Raw genomic sequence first — 20972 nt, 5'->3', positions numbered from 1 at the left:
TCAAACTCTATTTTTATGCTGATGTGATCCTTAAACTTCCTATTGATACAATTGAAAATAAGAGTAGAAAGTGCAACATGTTTCTCTTATTTCATAAAGAAAATATCAAGAAAGCTAACTAAAACATTCAAGAAATTCTTAAGTATTGGAAATGTGATTCAGGGTCAAAATAAAACTTACTTCTGAGAATTTATGGCTGAATGCAACATTGAGTCAGAAAGAAGATTCGGCGTCTGAACCCCTACACCTCCATTTACTCCCATAGGACTAGCACCTAAGTCAAAACAAAGTAAATAGGAAGAGAGAAAAATAAATAAAATAGCCACCATACAATAAACACCATAAGCTGAGTCAAATGACAAATTAGAAAAAAACTGTAGCGCATGCAATAAATAATTATTAGCAATATAATTAGTAACATATAAAAGCTAATACATAAAAGTACCCTTACAAAACCATTAAGAAAAAGATAATTCAACAGGAAAGTAATGGGCAATTCCCAGAAAAAGAAATACAATAGTTTTAAAAAGAATGCAAATGTGCTGAACTGTCCTTATAGATGAAGAATTTGAAATAATATATTTTTATTATATGAAAAGTCAACACTTTTAAAAGTTGATAGTCTAAAACTATATTTTGAGTTGGGTGCAGCAGTACAAATCTGTAATCCCAAGGCTCAGGAGGCTGAGACAGTACAATCTGAAGTTCAAGACGAGCCTCAGTAACTTAATGAGACCCTGTCTCAAAATGAAAAACAAAAAGGGCTGGGGAAAGGGGCACACACGAGGCCCTGGGTTCGATCCTCGGCACCAAAAATAAACAAATAAAGATATTGTGTTCAACTACAACTAATAATAAATATTTTTTTTAAAAAAAGGGCTGGGGACATAACTCAGTGGTAAAGCAACCCTGGCTTAAATCCCCAATAACCAAAATAAATAAATAAACAAATAAATAAATAAATGAAATCATGTTCAAAAATAGAATGTGAGGAAAGAAACATTTTCAAATGTTTCAAAACTCTAGGGACAGGTATACCCAGGCATTAAACATATAAACACACATGCACATCTTCTTTCACTTAGAATTTCTACTTCTAATCATTTGTCTTACAGTTATATCTATGTAGACCCAGACTCTGTAGTAATATTCAGTAATATTAAAAGAAGGAAAAAAAATTTAAAACTACAAACAAAACCATTCATGGAACTGAACTATACATATATATGTTTTCATAAGCACAGAAAATTTATCTAAGGACATAGGAGTATGTTGATCGCTCGACAGTGGGATGAGAAGTACTAGTAGGGTTAAAGAAAAACGAATTTAATTGAATATTCCTTCAAAATGGTTTGAAAAAGCTCTATGTGTATCTACTTCTTCTTCAACAAACAATTATAATGATTATTCTATTTATTTAAAGTATCTAATGGCAATATTCACACTAAACCAGATTTTCATGTTAAAACTTTTTTTGATAAGTTCTATTAATATACTCCCTCAAGTTATTGTAAAGACAACAAAATTTCCCACTGAAATGCAAATAAATTGGCTAGATCTATAAATAATATTTAATGAAGACAAGTACTGTGGACGTCTTTCATTCTGGTCCCTAAATACCTTCCTTCTGATGTCAACAGGCTGGCTCTCTGAAAAGTAGTTGCTGGAATGGTCTTTCTGAAATAGAACTGTGTTGTCCATAATTCTCTATTTGTCACCATAGACACTTCATACATGTAGATAATACCTTTGTAGAAAAATTGTATGTGTAACAGATGTTTTACTGATGGCAAAACAATAGTACAATGAAGGAAAAAACAAAACTGTGGTTACACAATATAGAATCTTGCTCATTTTACTGCTTTCTGATGCCACAGGAAATAGAAAAACATTCTTTCAAATTCTCCAGATTCATTTAACAGTGGTTCCCACTAATGGCTTAAATCATAGTTTGAAAAGAAAATTCATGGCACCTGAAAACCAGCAAGAGAATATACTTGTGTTTTCTAAAGGGATTTCATCCCAATAAAATTTTCAGACTAACTAAATGCACTAGTAACCAGAAGATTTGAGAACATGGTCCAGTATGATCACTTAAGGCTCCAACACAGAAAAGATAATTTTGTAATTGAATTATACATTTAAAAATTCTAGGCTTCAAAAAAAATTCTCTCCCCCTCCCTGTTATAGAATCTCTACAATCCAACCTGATTCATGTAAGAAAAATCGCATAGCACTGTCTACTTAATCATTTGCCTATCTAGCCAGACTAGAGGTTTAATGTGGAGACCAAGCCCACATAGGATGTCTACGCCACACTCCAGCACAGAATGTCTGAATACTGCATATCATTTGTTCTACAACCTTGTCCATCACAGTTACCTACAATTCACAGCCCGATATAATCCGGTACTACAGCCAGTTGTGTCACAGTGAGAGACATGTCTGCTACCCAAGTTGGAATTGTGAATATATCTTCCACATGGCATCATTATGCTTGCTTAGGCTTTTTATCCTCACTAGTACTACATATTTTAGGTAAAGATTCTGTGATATACATCCATAATAAATACAATATTTTGAAAGATCTCAAGTATTGGAAACACAAGCCTTTGGAAAAAGAATTCAAAACCAAACGGAAAATAAGTTTCTCATAATAACAGTTTCAAAATTTTCATAAAATACCTGAAAGATAATAAGAAAATTTGAAGGGTAACAAGAAAACAGGGATACTATAAAGAATAGGTATTAATCTGGGCATGTGATGCACACCTGTAATCCCAGTGACTAGGGAAGCTGAGGAAAGAGGATCCCAAGTTCAAGACCAGTCCCAGCTGGTAACTTAGTAAGACCCTGTCTTAAAAAAAAACAAAAAGGGCTGGGGATGTGGTTCAGTGATAAAACACCTTTGAGTTTAATCCTCAATACCCCAGTCCCCCACAAAAAAGCACTAAGGGCAAATATAAATACTAATATTTAGACTGATATTTTAAAAATGTTCACACATATACCACTGCTAAGGAATATTAGTCTGAAAAGTTTAAAAAGGAAATAAACAGACAAATCCATACAGTGGGACAATTTAATTATATGACTTTTAGATTAAAAGAAAAGACACATGACAAAAAATGTACACTCAGAGTTTGGGGTAAAGTGGGGAAATTTAAATGAATATCGTATATATTACAACAGTCACAAGTATGGCAATATGTAAAAATGTGGATGTGTAACTGATGTGATTCTGCAATCTGCATACGGGGTAAAAATGGGAGTTCATGACCCACTTGAATCAAATGTATGAAATATGATATGTCAAGAGCTTTGTAATGTTTTGAATAACCAATAATAAAATAAAATATATATAAAAAGAATATTGTATATATTAGATGACATTATTGAATAACTAATAAATTTTTCAGGGTTGATAATGATAGTTTAAAAATAGTGTCCTTATTATTAGGATATATTTTGTAATATAATTAATCATAAAAAATTGGGATTCCCCCCCCACAAAAAAGGTAGGATGCCTCAAATCCATGCAGGAAAAAAAAAACATATTTGGCAAAATTGTGGAAAAGTAGTGACTCTAGATAAAGGATATGTACACACATCTTTATCTAACTCTAGGTAGGTTGAAAAACTCCAATCAAAATTCAAGGGAAAATTTTTATTCATATACTGGAAATGGGGAACAAAGAATTCACCAAAATACTACCTTTATCCCAAATATGCATTGATGACCAAAGGAAGAACTTATTACTGGGGTGGACATGCAGACATTTTTTATGGCCCCAATCTCATGACAGAGAATTTTCCTAAATTTCTAATTACATATCTAATCCATCTTCTTCACTTGGTTCCTAAGAATACCTTAGGGTTAAAATGATGTGGGTGAGGCAGTGTTACCAATTTAAGTCTATTTGGGAAAGCGGCATAACATTTTTGTTTGCTGAAAAATTGGAAATTAACTAGAGCGACTGCGGGGTGGTAGCTTAGTGGTATAGCACTTGCTTTAACATGTGATGGGTCCTGGGTTCAATTTCTAGCACTGCACAAAAAGAAGTTTTAGGGGCTGGGCTGTGGCTCAGTAAGCATGTGTGAAGCAGTGGGTCCAACTCTCAGCACAATATATAAATAAATAAAGGCCCATCGACATCTTAAAAAAATTAAATAAATAAAAATAAGAGGAAGTAAGGGAAAAGAACTTTTTTCTGTACTGAACATGTTTGGATTTTTATTCTTGTTTCCAGTTCCTAAATGACCTAGTAATAAGACATTGTTTAGAGATTATATACAAATACGAAGCCATTTTGTATATGGGACTTGAGCATCCTATGATTCCAATATCTATGGGGAATCCTGGAACCAGACCCTGTGAATACTAAGGAATGATTAGTATTAGTAAGCACAAGAGGATGAAGAGGCAATGCCTTGAAGGTCAACTTAAATAATAAAAATACACCTGGGCACAGTGGGGAAACACATGTAATCCTAGTGAAATGGGAGGCTGAGGCAGGAGAATCACCACATTAGGCCAGCCTCAAGCAACTTAGTGAGATCCTGTCTCAAAATGAAAAATGTAAGAGTTGGTTATGTAGCTCAGTAAAAAGTCCCCAGATTCAATCCCAGTACCAAAAAATAAAAAATAAAATAAAATCAGGAATAGAACATCCCAGTGGGAAAAAGTTAAAAACAAAAAAAAAAAAAGGAAAAAAGGGAACAGGAATAGGAGTGTGATACAGTGGAAAAGCATTTGCCTGGCTCACTGGGTTCCCTTCCCAGCACTAGAAAGAGAAAAAACAACAACAACAACAAAAAAAAACAAAAAACAAAACTGTCAATCTAACTTTTTAAACAAAATAATTTAGATGTTTAACAGCCTGACAACAAAAGGACAGTCACAGGGCAAAGCTCTTTTATCACATATACACAGAGCAAGAAAAAAACACCAAATTAGGATATCATCAGAACACCGACAAACCAGTTTATTCAAAAATCTATTTCCAGAGGCACAGCACACTATTCCTGCTGCCAGTTACATGGAAATCTACAGCAACAATAACCACGATCATTTCTATACATTTCAAACTAAAACAATACCTTAAGCCAAATACAATTTCTGTTGAGGTTTTTTTTTTTTTTTTTGGAGGGGAGACTGGACACTGAACACCGGGGCATTCAACCACTAAGCCACATCCCTAGCACTATTTTGTATTTTATTTAGAGACAGGGTCTCACTGAGTTTCTTAGCACCTTGCCGTTATTGAGGCTGGCTCTGAATTCGCAATCCTCCTGTGTCAGCCTCCCAAAATGCTGGGATTATAGGCATGAGCCACTGGCACCTGTCTCTACTTAGAGTTTTAAAACGGCAAAATAATTGGAAACCTCAAAGTCCATTTGTAATAGGTCATTATATAAGATGAAATATTACATTAAAAAAGATACTAGATACTGATTATGAAAGATATCCACACAGTAAAGGAAGATACAGAATAACACAGGGATCTCATTAAACTTTCATTTCTAGAAATTTAAACTCCCCCTGCCCCACAAAAAAAAAAGAGAAAAAATGATGTAATCCAGAAGTGTTACCTCTGGTATATGGATCATAAAAGCTCTTTTAGGCTGTGATTTTTTTAAAAAAAAATTATATCCATAATTAGGGGGAAAAGTGAGAAAAAGAATAAGGAGTTAATCCTGCAATTACAGATGTCATTTATATACCCAACCAATATCATCTCTGCTACTAGGAAGACACAAACTTACTCATGTTGCTCATGGGCCGCATGCCTTGGGGAGACTGACCAGACGGCTGATTTTGCTGGTTCTTCGCCTGTACCTGGGGTTGTGGTGGCATCTGATTTACTTGATAGGGTAGTCCAAGAGCTGCATAGGCTCTTTCTATAGAGCTGGGATCAATCTGACTAACAGTGCTTAGGCTAGGGGTAGACTGTTGACCCACCCCTAGAGAGCTAGGGTTTCCAAGTCCAACTGGTGCTCCAGTCAAAATTGCTATAGAAGACGAAAGACATGGCATTACAATATTAAAGATGGTGGGAAAAAAAGAAAGACTAACATGTTTAAATTTCAAAAAACCACAAAATTATTATTAATGGTGATCATAAAATATCTCAGTATACATATCTTGACTCCCATTATCTCTGTGAAAAAAACTTCTAGATGCAAAACTGATTGGGATTGAAGGGGATCATAGGTATGAAAGGTTTTTGGTCCACAATACCAAACAGGCTGTATCAGATTTCCCACCAACAGTATATGAATGCCCCAGAACCACACAAATACCAAAACTGGGTAGCATCTTATCTGTCAATGAGATTTTTAAAAATGCAGTTTCATTACTTAACAGTGAACTTTGTGTGTTTCTTCCCTCTGGTGAATTTATCTCCTATTCCCAATTTTCTTCTGGGGAATTTATGATTTGTTTATGGAACTTCCATTTTCACATGCTTTCCATTTTTCACTGCTTAAAGTTTTATGGTTGACAGAGATGTGGTAGATGTACTTTTAAAATATATTTTTATTTATGACTTGTCTTTGCTGTAAGAAAAACTTTTTCATCCAAAAATTAAAAAATAATCAGTTTTTTATTTCTGTTAAGATAGTTTCTGGGGCTGAGGTTGTGGCTCAGCGGTAGAGTGCTCCCCTAGCACATGCGAGGCTCTAGGTTCAATCCTCAGTACCACATAAAAATTAATAATAAAATAAAGGCATTGTGTCCAACTACAACTAAAACAAATATTTTTTAAAAAAATTTCAAGTTATTTAGACTTCAGGTATAGGAGAGTAACTTGCTCAATGTCAAAGCAATTATATTAAAATTTCCATGCATTTAAAATGGAGCCCAAATTCACCTATGGCTGTTTTAATAAAAGAATGGATAGTTAGAGTTCTTGGATCTTATCTTTTAGCTATTTAAACAATCTGATTCTAGGAATTAATGTGGTTAACTGGAAGCAGAAAAAGAGAAAGGAAAAAACATATTTTTTCAACATAGTATGATAGCACTAGGCAGTTATAGCACCTCTACCACTGAGCCACAGCCTCAGTCCCAGAATTATAGGAACCCCACATAATCAAGAAGGACTCTGGGCTGGGAGTGTAGCTCAGCGGTAGAGAACCTGCTTAGTAAGTGTGAGGTTCTGGGTTTGAATCCCAGCACCGCAAAAAGAGAAAAGAAGAAAAAGGAAACAAGAAAGAAAAAACAGTACTCTAGATTCTATCAAACAGCATAGTGAGAGGCTCTGAGTAGTTTTGGTATAAACCGTAAAAGACTTCATCACTTACACTGTTGATTTCTTTTATCTCCAGCATTTTTGAGAGGGAGACACACAGGACAATCATGCCTTGTACAATTCTTCCAGTGTGAAATGATTTGTCTAGAAGATGCGCAGTGTGCCACTAAAATGGAGAAAAAACTTTTTAAGAGTAGGATTTTCTTTTTACATAAACCATAGCTAACTTATCAATCACTACGTGCTACAAATGTATAAACACATTTACCTTTATAACTGTGCTACTGTATAGGTCCTACTGGTACTCAGATTTTAGAAGCTCCTATTAACACTCAGATTTAAATATGAAAACAGGCCCCCCACCAAAAAAAAAAAGTTAAGCAATTTTGCACATGGTCACAGTAGCCAAAGCTGGATTTAAACCCAAGCCTCTGGTTTCAGAGGCCCCATTTTCCACCACTATGCAATATGACATACTTAAAGATATTCTTTCTAAGCCAATATGCTAACACATGCCTATAAACAAGTTTTTAATTACTTCATACACAAACTCCTAGTAAATTGGGTGAAACTATTAAGTTGAATATTTGGGTACATGGCTGTTAGCATATCTTCAATGATAAGAAAAGGATGATACAATGGGGCAAATCAAAGCCAGTGAGGACCATCTCAAAAGGAAAGACCTTTGAATTCTACTCTCATACCATCTCTAGATATTGGCTCATTAAATGAACTCAATTTTTATCATTTCCCAATGGTACAGTAGGGATTACGAGTAGAGGAGTCTCAAAATGATCTTTGTTGATAGCAACATTATTTATAATTGCTAAACACTAGACAGCCAAGAGGTCTTTTACCAGATGGATTGACTGTGGTATACTCAGATAATAGAATATTTCTTAAAGCTTTATCGAGGTATAAAAAAACATGCACAGCCAGGCACAGTGGTGCACACCTATAATCCCAGTGGCTTGAGAAGCTGAGGCAGGAGGATTGCAAATTCAAAGCCAGCCTCAGCAACAGCAAGGCGCTAATCAACATAGCAAGACCCTGTATCTATATGAATATGAAAAAGGGCTAGGGATGTGGCTCAGTGCCCCTGAGTTCAATCCCTGGTACTCCCAACCCCCCAAAAAAAATCTGCACAAATTTTATGTATGAGTTTGGACCTATGTATACACCCATAATACCATCAGAATAATCAAAGTTCTAAACAAAACCATCACCTTCCAATGTGGGTCCACTCACCTTGACAGGACTTGCCTGACTGGCAGTGTGTCATATGGTTCAGGACATTCTTCATAGTTCGACAGTGGGGAAGGTTGCATTGTCTTACTTCCCCGTTAGCCTGTTCCCGGCGCTGGCACTTGTGAGCATGCAAAAGGAGAACAAGTTGCTGCTGGATGAGCTTTCGCTTCTCTGGGTCGGCTGTATGTGCTCCAGAACCCATCCCCTGGGCAACAGGTGTCACCAAGCCTGACTGTTGGACCTGTGGGGCAGGTTGTTGGCCCTATGGGATATAACAATAAAGATACATTTAACAGGATATGTCACAGTATGCTATCTCTTATTAAATAGGGATCTGGATATTTTCTATTAAAACTCTATGGTTGGTCTACTATACGCAAATTATTATTATTTTTTGATGGAGGGATCCAAATACATATATAAATGATGGCCCCAACCATCAAGAAGCTCAAGTGGGATGGGGTTGTGGCTCAGTGGTAGAGCGCTTACATAGCATGTGTGATACACTGGTTAGATTCTCAGCACCGCATATAAAGTAAAATAAAGTCCACTGACAACTAAAATATTAAAGAGAGAAAAAAAAAGCTCAATATAGTAACAAGAAAAAAAGATGGCATTACCAAATGATATAATTAATATATGATATGCAAAGAACAAAGTGAAGAACATACATTGGGAGAGGAGTAAGACTCCCTTAGATTTTAAAGAATGAGGCACTTGCCAGCTGTGGCTGAGGCAGGAGGATTACAAATTGAGCTCAGCCTTGGCAACTCAGTGAGACCCTGTCTCAAAAAATGTTTAACAAACCTGGGCTCTCAATTCCCCACTACGATAAAAGAATGAGGAACTTCTTGGTTGATTCAGTAGAGGACAAGGGAGTAAAAAAAAAAAATTACAAACTCTGGAAGAAATTTAATTTCTCCAATTAAAAAGAAGTGGTAAAGGGCTGGGGATGTGGCTCAAGCAGTAGCGCGCTTGCCTGACATGCGTGCGGCCCGGGTTCGATCCTCAGCACCACATACAAACAAAGATGTTATGTCCGCCGAAAAACTAAAAAAATATATATTAAAAAAATTCTGTCTCTCTTAAAAAAAAAAAAAAAAGAAGTGTAAGTCTTTCTAAGGGACAAGGATGCGGTGTTTTTTTTTTTGTTGTTGTTGTTGTCTTTAATCTTTATTTTTCTAGTACTTAGAAGACTAAAATACAGACAGTGACCATAACAAAACCCAAAAACATCTCAAAGAGAAATAGAGTTACCATAGGACCCTACGCTTAAAAACAAACAAATAGGGCCGGGTTGTGGCTCAGGGGTAGAGTGCTCCCCTAGCATGTGCGAGGCCCTGGGTTCAATTCTCAGCACCACAGAGGTATCATACCAATAGCTTGGAAGCCGAGACAGGAGGACTTTGAGTTCAAAGCCACCTTCAGCAATGATGAGGTGTTAAGCAACCCAGTGAGACCCTGTCTCTAAATAAAATACAAAATAGGGCTAAGAATGTGGCTTAGAGTGCACCTGAGTTCAATCCCTGGTACCCACACACATGAAAAACTGCTTAAAATACTCTATAAGGGGCTGGGGTATAGCCCAGTAGTAGAGAACTTGCCTGGCATGTCCAAAGCCCTGAGTTCAAGTCCCAGTATTGCAAAACAAAAACACTATGTAAGGGAAGGTATGGTGCCACACCCCTGCGATTCCAGCTACTCAAGGAGACTGAGGCAGACTGAGGCAGGAGGATCATAATTTGCCAGCCTGGTGGGCAACTTAAGAAGACTATTTCGAAATGAAATTTAAATAGCTGGGGATGTAGCTCTTGGTAGAGCACTTGCCTAGCATGCTTGAGGCCCTGGGTTCAAGCCCAGTCCTGCAACAAACAAACAAATTCCACTACACACTGGAATTGGGGATATGGTTCAGTGGTAGAGAGATCCTCAGCACTGTAAAACAAAAACAAATATCTTTTGAGAGATACTTTGGTATGGTAGTAGCAAAAAAAAAAAAAAAAAAAAAAGAACTAGTAGATGTAGTCAGTGAGAACTGAGATCCTTTGCCAGAGAATCCTTCCCCTAAGAGCAGAGAGGTTTCACTTTCCTATTCCTCAGAAATGCTTACCAGCCAAATTTGCTAAAGGGCTAGTTCCCTGAAACTGCAGTAGCTTACTTGCTCCTGTTTGGATTAACACTCTCATTGGTTAAGAGAACGCACAAGCCTCCTCTTCCCTCAGAGGGTTCACTCATTACATACCTAGTGTAATTCAGGCTCATAATGTGCAAATTTAGCACATACAGAAGGTATCAAAACTTTACACTTTTATTTGTTGTTAAAATGCCAATTTAAACGTACACTGGTAACTGGTAAGTACTTACCATGTTGGGCATTCCACTACCAGGAACTGCCTTTTTGTCCATTGCAAATGGAGATAAGCTATTTGGCAGTACAGTCTTTGTCTGAATCTGGAGACCAAGGCCACTGGCTCCAATCTGCTGTCCAGAATTCTGAGGATATGGTGAACCATAAGGATTGGGGTTGTTCATCATTCCTATCTAATAGTAAGAAACGGAAGAAAAATTACTATGCCATTTCCCTTTTGATTTTCTATATACTATATACAAAATAATTTTGAAAAAAATTCTCTATTCATATTAGAAAACATACTGAAAACTAGCCAGATGTGATGGCATATGCCTGTAATCCCAGCAATTTGAGAGTCTGAGGTAGGAAGATTGAAAGTTTAAGGTCAACCTTGGCCACTTAGTGAGACCCTGTCTCAAAGATAAGACCTTGCTGGACTTGGTGGCACACGCCTGTAACCCCAATGGCTTGGGAGGCTGAGGCAGGAGGACTACGAGTCCAAAGCCAGATTCAGCAATTTAGCAAGGGCATAAGCAATTCAGTGTCTCTAAATAAAATACAAAATAGGCCTGGGGATGTGGCTCAGTGGTCAAGCGTCCCTGGGTTCAATCCCCAGTACCAAAGAAACAAAGAAAGAAAGAAAAGTCCCAGGGGTATAACTCAGTGGCAAAACACCTCTGGGTTCAACTCCCAGTACCACATAAAACATATTTAAAAAAGCATGCCTTTGAAAGTACAGTCTTAAGATCAAGAACAAGGGGCCTGAAGTACAGTAAATTTACAACCCTTTTCTGTAAATACTTGAGATAAAGGTATTCAGAAACACTTTTAATCATCTTCATATAATTATCTATTAAAAAAGGTTTGCCATTCATTCCCATTAAGTTGCATATGATGTACTTACATTTAATGTACACACCATGGCCAATTCAGCTCAACTTTTTGTGCCATCTAATCCCTAAATATAACATTGTAGAGTTTGACAAATCAAAGTGTTTTTGTACTCCAGTATTTTATTTAGAGAGAGAAAACTGGTGATTTGTGAGATATATATATTTTTTATTTTTATTTTTTTTTAAATAAAGGGACATTGGTAACAATGCTTTCTAAACCTTTTAATTCTGAATCCTTGGAAAGAACATGCAAATATCTTAACTCTACACTAATCCTTGCTGCCCTATAAACCAAGCTACTCTATTCATTAAGTTACCTGCTTACCCCTTTAAGTAAGTTGACTTTGCAACTCCTATATACCTGAAAGTAGGTTTTCTGTAATTATGTTTTAGTTCTCCTGAAACCATCATACTATGTATGATGATGATTAACTGAAAAGAGTATTAATAATTTAAAAGCTAACTGGGCTTGGGGTTACACAATTGCAATTCCAGCTCCACAGAAGGATGAGGCAGAACTACAAATTCCAGGCCAGACTCAGCAACTTAGCAAGACCCTATCTCAAAAAAATAAAAAAAAGGCTACAGGTGCGACTCAGTGGTAAACATTCCTCAGATCCCAATTCCCCTCCACCCAGTTGTAGGATCCCCAAAGTTAAGTCAACTCCTACTAGAGACAAACAGTAAGCACTCAGAATGGAAAATCAGAATGCTATAGCTACTGCTCGATTTAAAACGTGCCACACACAGCTTCCATCCCTCTCTGCCAGATCCAATCCTATCAAAGGACCCTTCAATTCTATCTAAACACACACATACATCTTTCCCATGTCCCTGCTCAATGTTACCATCTTAATTCAAACACATCACTGCTAGTATAGACTAAGTTCAAGAGATCTTGGCTTCTATCTTCACCTGTATGTATTAATGGAGGGCATACCATTAAATGGTATACCAGGACCTTCATGAGGCCTATCTCTTCATGGCATCTTACTATTTCCTGTACTCATTTCTTATGAAACCATAATGCTTCTTGAGACTCTAACATTTGCCTTAAGCTTTTCTTCTATAACTGAACAGTGGCACATTTCCTTTACTATTTGATTGTGATGCTAACCTGTAAAGGAAATAAATACTAAGATCACAAACATGAAATTAATTTTCATTTTTCATTCTTTGTTTACTTAGGTGGCACAACCATAATTAACAAGTACCTATACAGATTCTGCTCATCCTTTTAATTTTGAATGCTGCTACTATGAATCCTCTATTGTCCTATAATTATAGAGTTCCTTTTTTACATTGCCATGTTTTCAAGCCTTAAATCACATATGACATAGATGATTATGTGTTAGAACATGTGCCTCTTCTATATGTTAGACCATGCACAAAAAGGAAAGAACCTAGCCAGGTGTAGTGGCACATGCCTGTAATTCCAGCAACTCGGAAGGCTGAAGTTGTAGAATCACAAGTTCAAGGCAAACTTCAATAATTTAGCAAGACCCTATCTCACAATAAAAAAAGGGCTGAGAATGTGGCTCAGTGGTTTAGCACCCCTGGGTTCAATCCCAGGACCAAAACAAGGAAAGAACCTCAGTTCATTTAACTTTGTAGCTTTATCATCTAGACATCCTAAAACATTCAAAATCGTACTTTACTGACTTTGAGAAATAACACTATAAAAGCCACAAAAAATATATGAACCTCTATAAATAAAGTTCAGTTTCTATATTCTGTTTACATAAATATGACATGAAATGAGTTCCATTTTTAAATGTAATTAAGAAACTAAGAGATAAGTAACTTGGTCAATGCACTGATGATGATGGGGAAATGAGAATGAGAGTGGCACAGTTTGGAAAACAGTATAATAGAATGGGGTGACCTGAACAGAAATCATTCAAAATAAAAAAAAAAACTTACTGATTCAATCTCCTCTCCAATAATTGGAATATTCTAAATAAATCTGGTCAGGAAGATTACAGGGACAAATAAATACAGAAACAGGAATTCAGGATATGTTTGGTAGTTTAAAATAAATGCTGTTGCTAAATGTGCTTCTTAAAGTACTAATAGTTATATTCCAACAGTATGCATGCTTACACGTGGGGGAACTGGGTTTCATTTGTTTCTTTAATTAGTCTGGATATTCATGAGAGACAGTATGAAAATTATCACATCTGCATGACAGTAACTGATAAAGAGATAATAAATTATGCTCAAAAATTATAGTAAATTATGCTTAGTCTACTATTTGAGTAAATAAAATGCTGGAATTTGTAAGCTGCCTTGGTGTCTGTTAGTGAGCTTAACATCTTTACTCAGATACATCCCAGTATAATCTGGTGTTTCACAACTATGTGCACGGACACTACCTTGCCTGCTTAGACCAGCTTAATTTAAACCAGTTCCTGACATTGCTGGTTCCCTCAGTCATGAGGTATTACCTACATACTCCAAGCTCTCTCTCTATAAGACTAAAGTCTCAAATACACAAACTGCACTGATTGCTAGTCAAGAGGCAATATTTTATTCCTGATGTTTTTGGTCACTATGTCAGAGACTCTCTGTTTTTTCTTACCTACTTCATCATCCTCAGAATTACGCTGCTAGTTAGAAAATACAATACAACCAATCTTCCTATTACTATCCTATCTCCTGTACCCCTTTCCTAGTTCCTATCACATAAAACAGGAGGAAAATATACTGTACTTAATTTATGCTACCCTGTAGTTATTTGATCTTGTTACCTCCCTATAGCTAATGTGTTCCAGATGTTCAACTGCCCATTACCACACAGACATCTCTAAACCGAAAAAGCAAAGGACCAGGAAGGCACAGTTTAAAGAAGTTAGAAGAAAAAACTGAAGGGGACTATGCTCAGCATGATGGCACATGCCTGTAGTCACAGGACTCAGGAGGCTAAGGCAAGAGGATTCCAAGTTCAAAGCTAGCTTCAGCAACTTAGCAAGGTCCCCTAGGCGACACAGACCCTAACTTAAAATTTAAAAAGGTCTGGGGATGCGGCTCAATGGGTAAGCACCCTAGGTTCATTCTCCAATACCACTCCCCCCACCAAAAAACTCTGATTCTACAGGTTGCTTCTGTTTTCAATATATTAAAACTAGAGGGCTGGGGATGTGGCTCAGTGGTAAAGCCCTTGCCTAGCATGTTTGAGGCACTGGGTTCAATTCACAGCACGGCATATAAATAAATAAAGGTCCATCAACAACTACTAGTACGTACACACACACACACACACACACACACACAAAACCTAGAAAGCTGGGGGAACACAAGTGAACCAACACACGTGAAAGAAAGAGAGAGAGAGAGGGAGAAAAAGATAAACATTGATAAAGAGGAAAAGTAAAAAGCAGAGCATGAAAAGGTAAAGAATATTAACACTTTAGTAACATTTACAACAGGGACAAAAATCCCTGTTAAGTCTTAGTCAGAGCTGCACACACCATAGTTAATGCAAGTCAATACTATGTGATTTCAAGGTTCAAGAAATAATAAAATCAATTTAGATGTTTCATGCTATCAAGCAGATTCACAAATGTCCAGGTTATATATTTGTACTGGCAAGTCTTTGTGTTAAAGCACAATTAATAGCAAATAGAGACTAGAGCCATCCAACCTACACTATAACACTATTATTCAGTTTCTCTCCATATGGATTTTCCCTCCCTGCCTTCCACCTAATGAACCCTTAATCCTTCCTACCTGCTGTACTACTTGCTCAACCAAAGCCACTCAAGTTCTAAAACAGAGGTGCAATAATAATAGCTCTTAGTTTAAAAACATTACAGTTCAGGATTCAACATCACATGGCAAGGGCCATCACAAACTAATGCTAGTTTTAAAAGAGCTCCAAAACTGACATTAACACTCCTGTTTTGCCCAGGAGGAGATTACTCCTAAAGCAAATACTCAATTGAATGAATGCCCCCTGAGACTTTTTGTCTGTTTTGGTTTTTGGTGCTGGAGAGCAAATGCAGGGCCTCAGTTTGCTAAGCATGTACCACTGGGCTACACCTCCAACTCATGATTTTTGTTATTCTAAACACCAATTTTCATAGGTCATAAGGTATAAAAAAATTTGGAGATGAACCTAACTGGATCCAGGTAACAAAAGTATGTAAATCAACCAGTCAGAGGAAACATGGGTTAGGATTTCTTTTTCCCCAGACCTAAGACTACAAAGTAAGAAGTAATAAAGATGTTCCAGGATTGTCTGTGAAGGGGCCAGGGATCATTAAGGGAGAACTGTGGAAAGGATTACAGAAAGTAGTCATGACTATTGCTGTTATTATAACTCTAGCAATGAAGATTGTACAAATGTTGCAGCAAACATTATCACTTTGTTTTTTAGCTGTGTAGGCTTTAGATTGATACATGAATCATAATAACTGAATGGTACTAAACTACAGCAATTAAAATGAGCTTTTAATTCACAAAAGCAAGAGTTCTCTACAACTCATGAGATTTGCTTCCCTTACCTATATGATGGAATTAAACTATTTCTTTTTAAGACTATTGTTACAAACTTAACCCTAGCACATATTAAATACCTATTAAGACTCTTTAACACTAATTTAAGTACTTTTATACAGTCTAATATATTTATTAGTTTACTTTTGGTACTGGGCAGTGAACTTAGGGGTGTTTAACTATGACATCTCTAGCCCTTTTAATTTTTTGAGATAGGGTCTCACGAAGTTGCTGAGGCTGGCTTCAAACATGGGATCCTCCTGCTTTGGCCTCCTGAGTCACCGGGATTACAGTTATGGTCACCGCACCAACCCAGCCTTTTTTTAATTTTTGAGATAGAAAGACCTTAAGCAAATTAGTGAGACCCTAAATTGCTGAGGCTGGCATTAGAGGTGTGTACCACCACATCTGACCTGAGATTATTCAACAATATCTATTTTGAACTTCGTGTTCCTGATCATAAAGGCTCTCTCACTGAACAGATTTTAGATGGACACAATACCTTAATTTTGTTTATTTGTTTTTATATGGTGCTGAGGATCAAACCCAGTGTCCCATGCAGTGAGGCAAGCACTCTACCACTGAGCCACAACCCCAGTCCCTGAACAGATTTTCTGAATGAATTTAGTCTTAGTTCCATAGTAGATAAAAACCTTACATTAATTTATACAGTATTAATCCAACTGAAATCTCTATTAGCAGCATGATCATATCTTCCACAACTGCTGTTCATAGCCCCTATAAGATAATTTTAGGACTTGTAAAGTGAAAGGGGGCAAGTGCTGGCTAATAATTTAAATACTCTGACTTGGATTTATTTTAATCTTCAACAGGAAAATTTAGGAGGCCTTTCTTCCTATCATAAAGAAAAAATTAGATGTTCTATAAAAATACTTGGATCTTAAATGCGTACCTCTTCCTTAACTCCAATAATTTAGTCCCTTTCCATCAAAACATAAACTCCTGGGCTGGGGCTGTAGCTCAGTGGTAAAGCACTTGCCTCACATGTGTGAAGCACTGGGTTGGATAAAGACGCTATGTGTTCATCTACAACTAAAAAAAAAACAAAAAACAAAAAAAACTTTAAAAAATATGTATATATAAACTCCTTAAGGACAGGAGTTTGTGTTTTGTTCACTGCCATTATTCAGGTCCTGAAATAATGCTGATACAAGAAATTTGTGATTTAGATGAAAACAAGAACAATAACCCACTCCTACCTAACTGTTCTCACAGTTGACACCCCCCCCACACACACCCCAATAGCACTTGCTTGGCATATTAGACATTTTTCCCTTGTGTGTCCTGTAGAAAGTAAGTTCCATGAAGTTAAATTCATGCACTATCTCCAGCACAAAAGACAAGACTCAGAAAGTAAATATTTTATTAGTTAGTCAAGGTTTAATACCTGTCATACAGCTCCTCTCTCCACAAAAACATAAACATTGGGCTGGCATGGCAGCCTGTAATCCCAGTTACTCAGAAGGCTGAGGCAGGAGGATTGAAAGTTTGAAGCCAGCCTGGGCAATTTAGTGAAACCCTACCTCAAATTTTAAAAAATAAACACACACGAAAACACACAGAGCTGGGGATATAACTCAAAGGTAGAGTGTTCCTGGGTAAAATCCCCAGGACAGCAAGAAAAAAAGGAGAAAGGGGAGGGGAGAAAAAAAGAATATAAACAAACATGAGGAGGGCAAATATCTATAAGAGGTATTTTACTTTCTCATTTTGTGTTTTGCTTTGTTTTGGACAAGGGATAATGCCTAATCAAGTAGTAGGTATTGAACCTATGGATGCTCTACCACTGATCCACATTCCCAAACCTTTTTTCTTTTTCTTTTTTCGAGACAATGCCTTGCTAATTTGCTCAGGCTAGCCTCAATCTTGTGATCCTCCTGCCTCAACCTCCTAAATCTCAGGAATTATAAGCGTGCCTGGCTATCTTCTTCCTTCTGGTTCTTATTCCAAATATTCTAAGTAAGTTACACTGAAATAGCCACAACAAGTGTTAGAAAAGCAGAATCTACAGAGCAGGTATGGTAACCACAGTCCTCTCCTAAATTGTTATTTTTTTATACTATGGAGCTGGAAGGAAGAGGGAAGGAAAGAAAGAAGATAGGAAAGTTTGTCTACCTACATGTGATTTTAGTTTCTCAGCCCATGTTTGTCCCTATGCCTTAAATTCATACTTGCATTCTCTGCCCCCATCAAATTGCTCAAGAATAAAAAAAAAATTTTTTTTTTAAAGAACAAAATTCTTAATGCTGTTCCAAGTACCCCTCTTAGAAAGTTTGCTTGGACTCCTGTGAAAATCTTAACCATTTCCAATCTTCCAAGTGAAGACTTCTATCATTCAAGAAATAATTAACCACAGGCACTGGCCATTAATAGCATGATCCCATTTTAAGAAAAAAAAATATTTTTAAGAAAAACAGAGGAGGAATGATATGCTTAGAATGTAGGCAGAATACACATTTAAAAGGTCTTTAAAATGTTTTTAGTATTCAATAAAGCTAAGAAAGTGGGCTTTCTAGAAAAGAAAAGCCTTTCAAGTATGTCTGTAATCCCAGTGGCTCAGGAGGCTGAAGCAAGAGGATTGCAAGTTCAAAGCCAGCCTCATCAACTTAGTGAGGCTCTAAGCAACTTAGCAAGACCCTAAATAAAAATAAAAAATAAAAAAGGGGTGGGGGAGAGCTGGGGTTGTGGCTCAGTGGTAGAGCACTTGCCTAGCACAGGCGAGGCCCTGGGTTTCAATCCTCAGCACCACATAAAAATAAATAAATTGAAGATATTGTGTTCAACTACAACTAAAAAATAAATATTAAAAAAAAAAAATCTTTAAAAAAAAAAGGGGGTGTGGGATGTGGCTCAGTAGTTAAGAACCCCTGGGTTCATTCCCTGTTAATAACAACAAAAAAATCCAATAAATTACTTAAAAAACCAGGGCCACTCCAAGTTGTTCTACTTAAAGATGTATAATGCCAACTATCACTAGTCAGTTGTAAAATCAATGTTTTTACTTATAGAAGAACTTCTTTAAAACCTCTGACATTAATGTTTTGAACAGCTAACAATAAAAAATTAAAAAAAAAAAAAAACCTCTGACATCACAAGAGATCACTGACATATAACACACAGGAAATACTATACAATGTTAAGATTGAATATGAACAGTAAATCAGTAACTGGAACAATCAAATGGTTACTGATTGTGTTCATAAACTAAAAGGGCACTTACTTACCTTAAGAGGTGGGGGGCCTCTCAATCCTGTTTGTCCTCCCATCTGGGGAGTACCCTGTTGCAGTGGATCAGTCAGTAAGTTGCCAGCATTTCCCATGCCTGGATTTGGGTACTGCATATTCGGTCGTCCCCGGCCTGCTCCAATTGAACCGTTCATGACTTGATTAGGCATTATCCCTTGTCCATTGCCAGCAGCCAACATTCCAGGATTCATGCCAGCATTCATCCCTGTGTTCATTCCCATGGCAGGTGGATTTACTGGACTGTTCATCATACCTGTTGTGGACTGTGTGGGACCTTGATTTGGTCCACTAGTGCCCATCCCCATGTTGGGAGAAGTCAAGCCTGCCTGTGCCATTGGGCTTTTGACCATGCTATTTATCAAACCTAATCCAGGACTGTTCTGTTGGGCCTGGCTGGCCATGACTGGGCCTGGGCCACCAACTCCCATGTTGAGGTTAGGGGAACTACCAGACCGTAGCAATTCTGACAACTGTTTATGTTTAGAGGCTGCATCTTGTACTATGCCAAGACTTGTTTGAAGCTGACTAATATCACCACCATTGGTTAATCCCAATTCTGTAGAGTTGATTAATTCATCTGGTAAATCATGCTCCAGGTCAAACAAAGATCCAAAATCTAAAAAAAAAAAAAAAAAAAAAAAAGGAGGAAAGATGAAAGTTAAAGTCTCACACAACCAAAATCATAAACCTCTTTGTATTTTGGTTCTGGGTAAGCATTAAATATCATTTCCAAACCTCACTCCATGGATTATCACCTATTTATTATCTGTATTACAATTTTCCATTCTAAAAAAAAATTAAGGGGTTCTGGTTATACAAACAGATTCAAATATCCAAGAATTGTACCTAAAATAAGACCAAGGGGGAAAAGGATTGAATGTTGGTATAATACCCATCATGGTAAATTGCTAAAAATTTATACTAATAATCATGAAAAAGATATGCAACTATTATTCCAGCCTTCCTTAGAAGTTAAAACAAACTAAATTCAAAATAAAAACAACAAACTTTGGGTTGGGGTTGTGGCTAAGTAGTAGAGTTCTTGCCTAACATGTGTGAGGAACTGGGTTCAATCCTCAGCATCACATTAAAAAATTAAATAAAATAAATGTACTGTGTCCCTGTACAAATAAAAAATATTTTTAAAAAAACAAGTTAAAATGTTATGATATACAAACACAGTCAAAAAAAAAAAAAAAAAAACCATCCATTTATAAAATGAAATCTACAAATTCAGTGTAAGCTCCAGGAAGACAAGAGTTGTCCACTATTTTTTGGCAAGCTCCTACCACAGAGTAGGGCCTTAACCAACTGAGTATATTTTCTTTTATATGACCCATAGTCTACAGAATAGTTTTCCTTAACCAAAATCTAATCAGATCAATATGAAACAGCTTCAACCCCTTCAACATAAACCACCCCATCATGATCATCAGCCAAGGTGATACAAATTATAGACTGACA

At 36.7% G+C, this 20972-nt stretch overlaps 1 protein-coding gene across 2 annotated transcripts in view; it reads right to left on the bottom strand.

The window, feature by feature from the left end:
- The window catches only part of Ep300 (E1A binding protein p300), an 80071-nt gene that overhangs the window by 38343 nt on the left and 20756 nt on the right, over window positions 1-20972 (bottom strand). Inside the window, exons 2-7 of one of the 2 annotated variants that reach the window (XM_046429249.2) lie at window positions 19487-20124; window positions 10866-11042; window positions 8502-8763; window positions 7306-7419; window positions 5767-6012; window positions 181-274 (exon numbers count right to left, since the gene is read on the bottom strand). In XM_046429249.2, coding sequence (XP_046285205.1) covers window positions 181-274; window positions 5767-6012; window positions 7306-7419; window positions 8502-8763; window positions 10866-11042; window positions 19487-20124 — 1531 coding nt within the window. The remainder of the gene's footprint in view (window positions 1-180; window positions 275-5766; window positions 6013-7305; window positions 7420-8501; window positions 8764-10865; window positions 11043-19486; window positions 20125-20972) is intronic. The other variant, XM_046429250.2, reaches the window with a different exon arrangement.

Source organism: Marmota monax, unplaced genomic scaffold, assembly GCF_021218885.2.
Source record: "Marmota monax isolate L192 unplaced genomic scaffold, Marmota_monax_Labrador192_F-V1.1 WCK01_AAM20220418_F8-fsc00051, whole genome shotgun sequence".
Classification (NCBI taxonomy): domain Eukaryota; kingdom Metazoa; phylum Chordata; class Mammalia; order Rodentia; family Sciuridae; genus Marmota; species Marmota monax.
The sequence above is the reverse complement of the archived record's forward strand: the minus strand, read 5'-3'. Positions and strand labels throughout refer to the sequence as shown.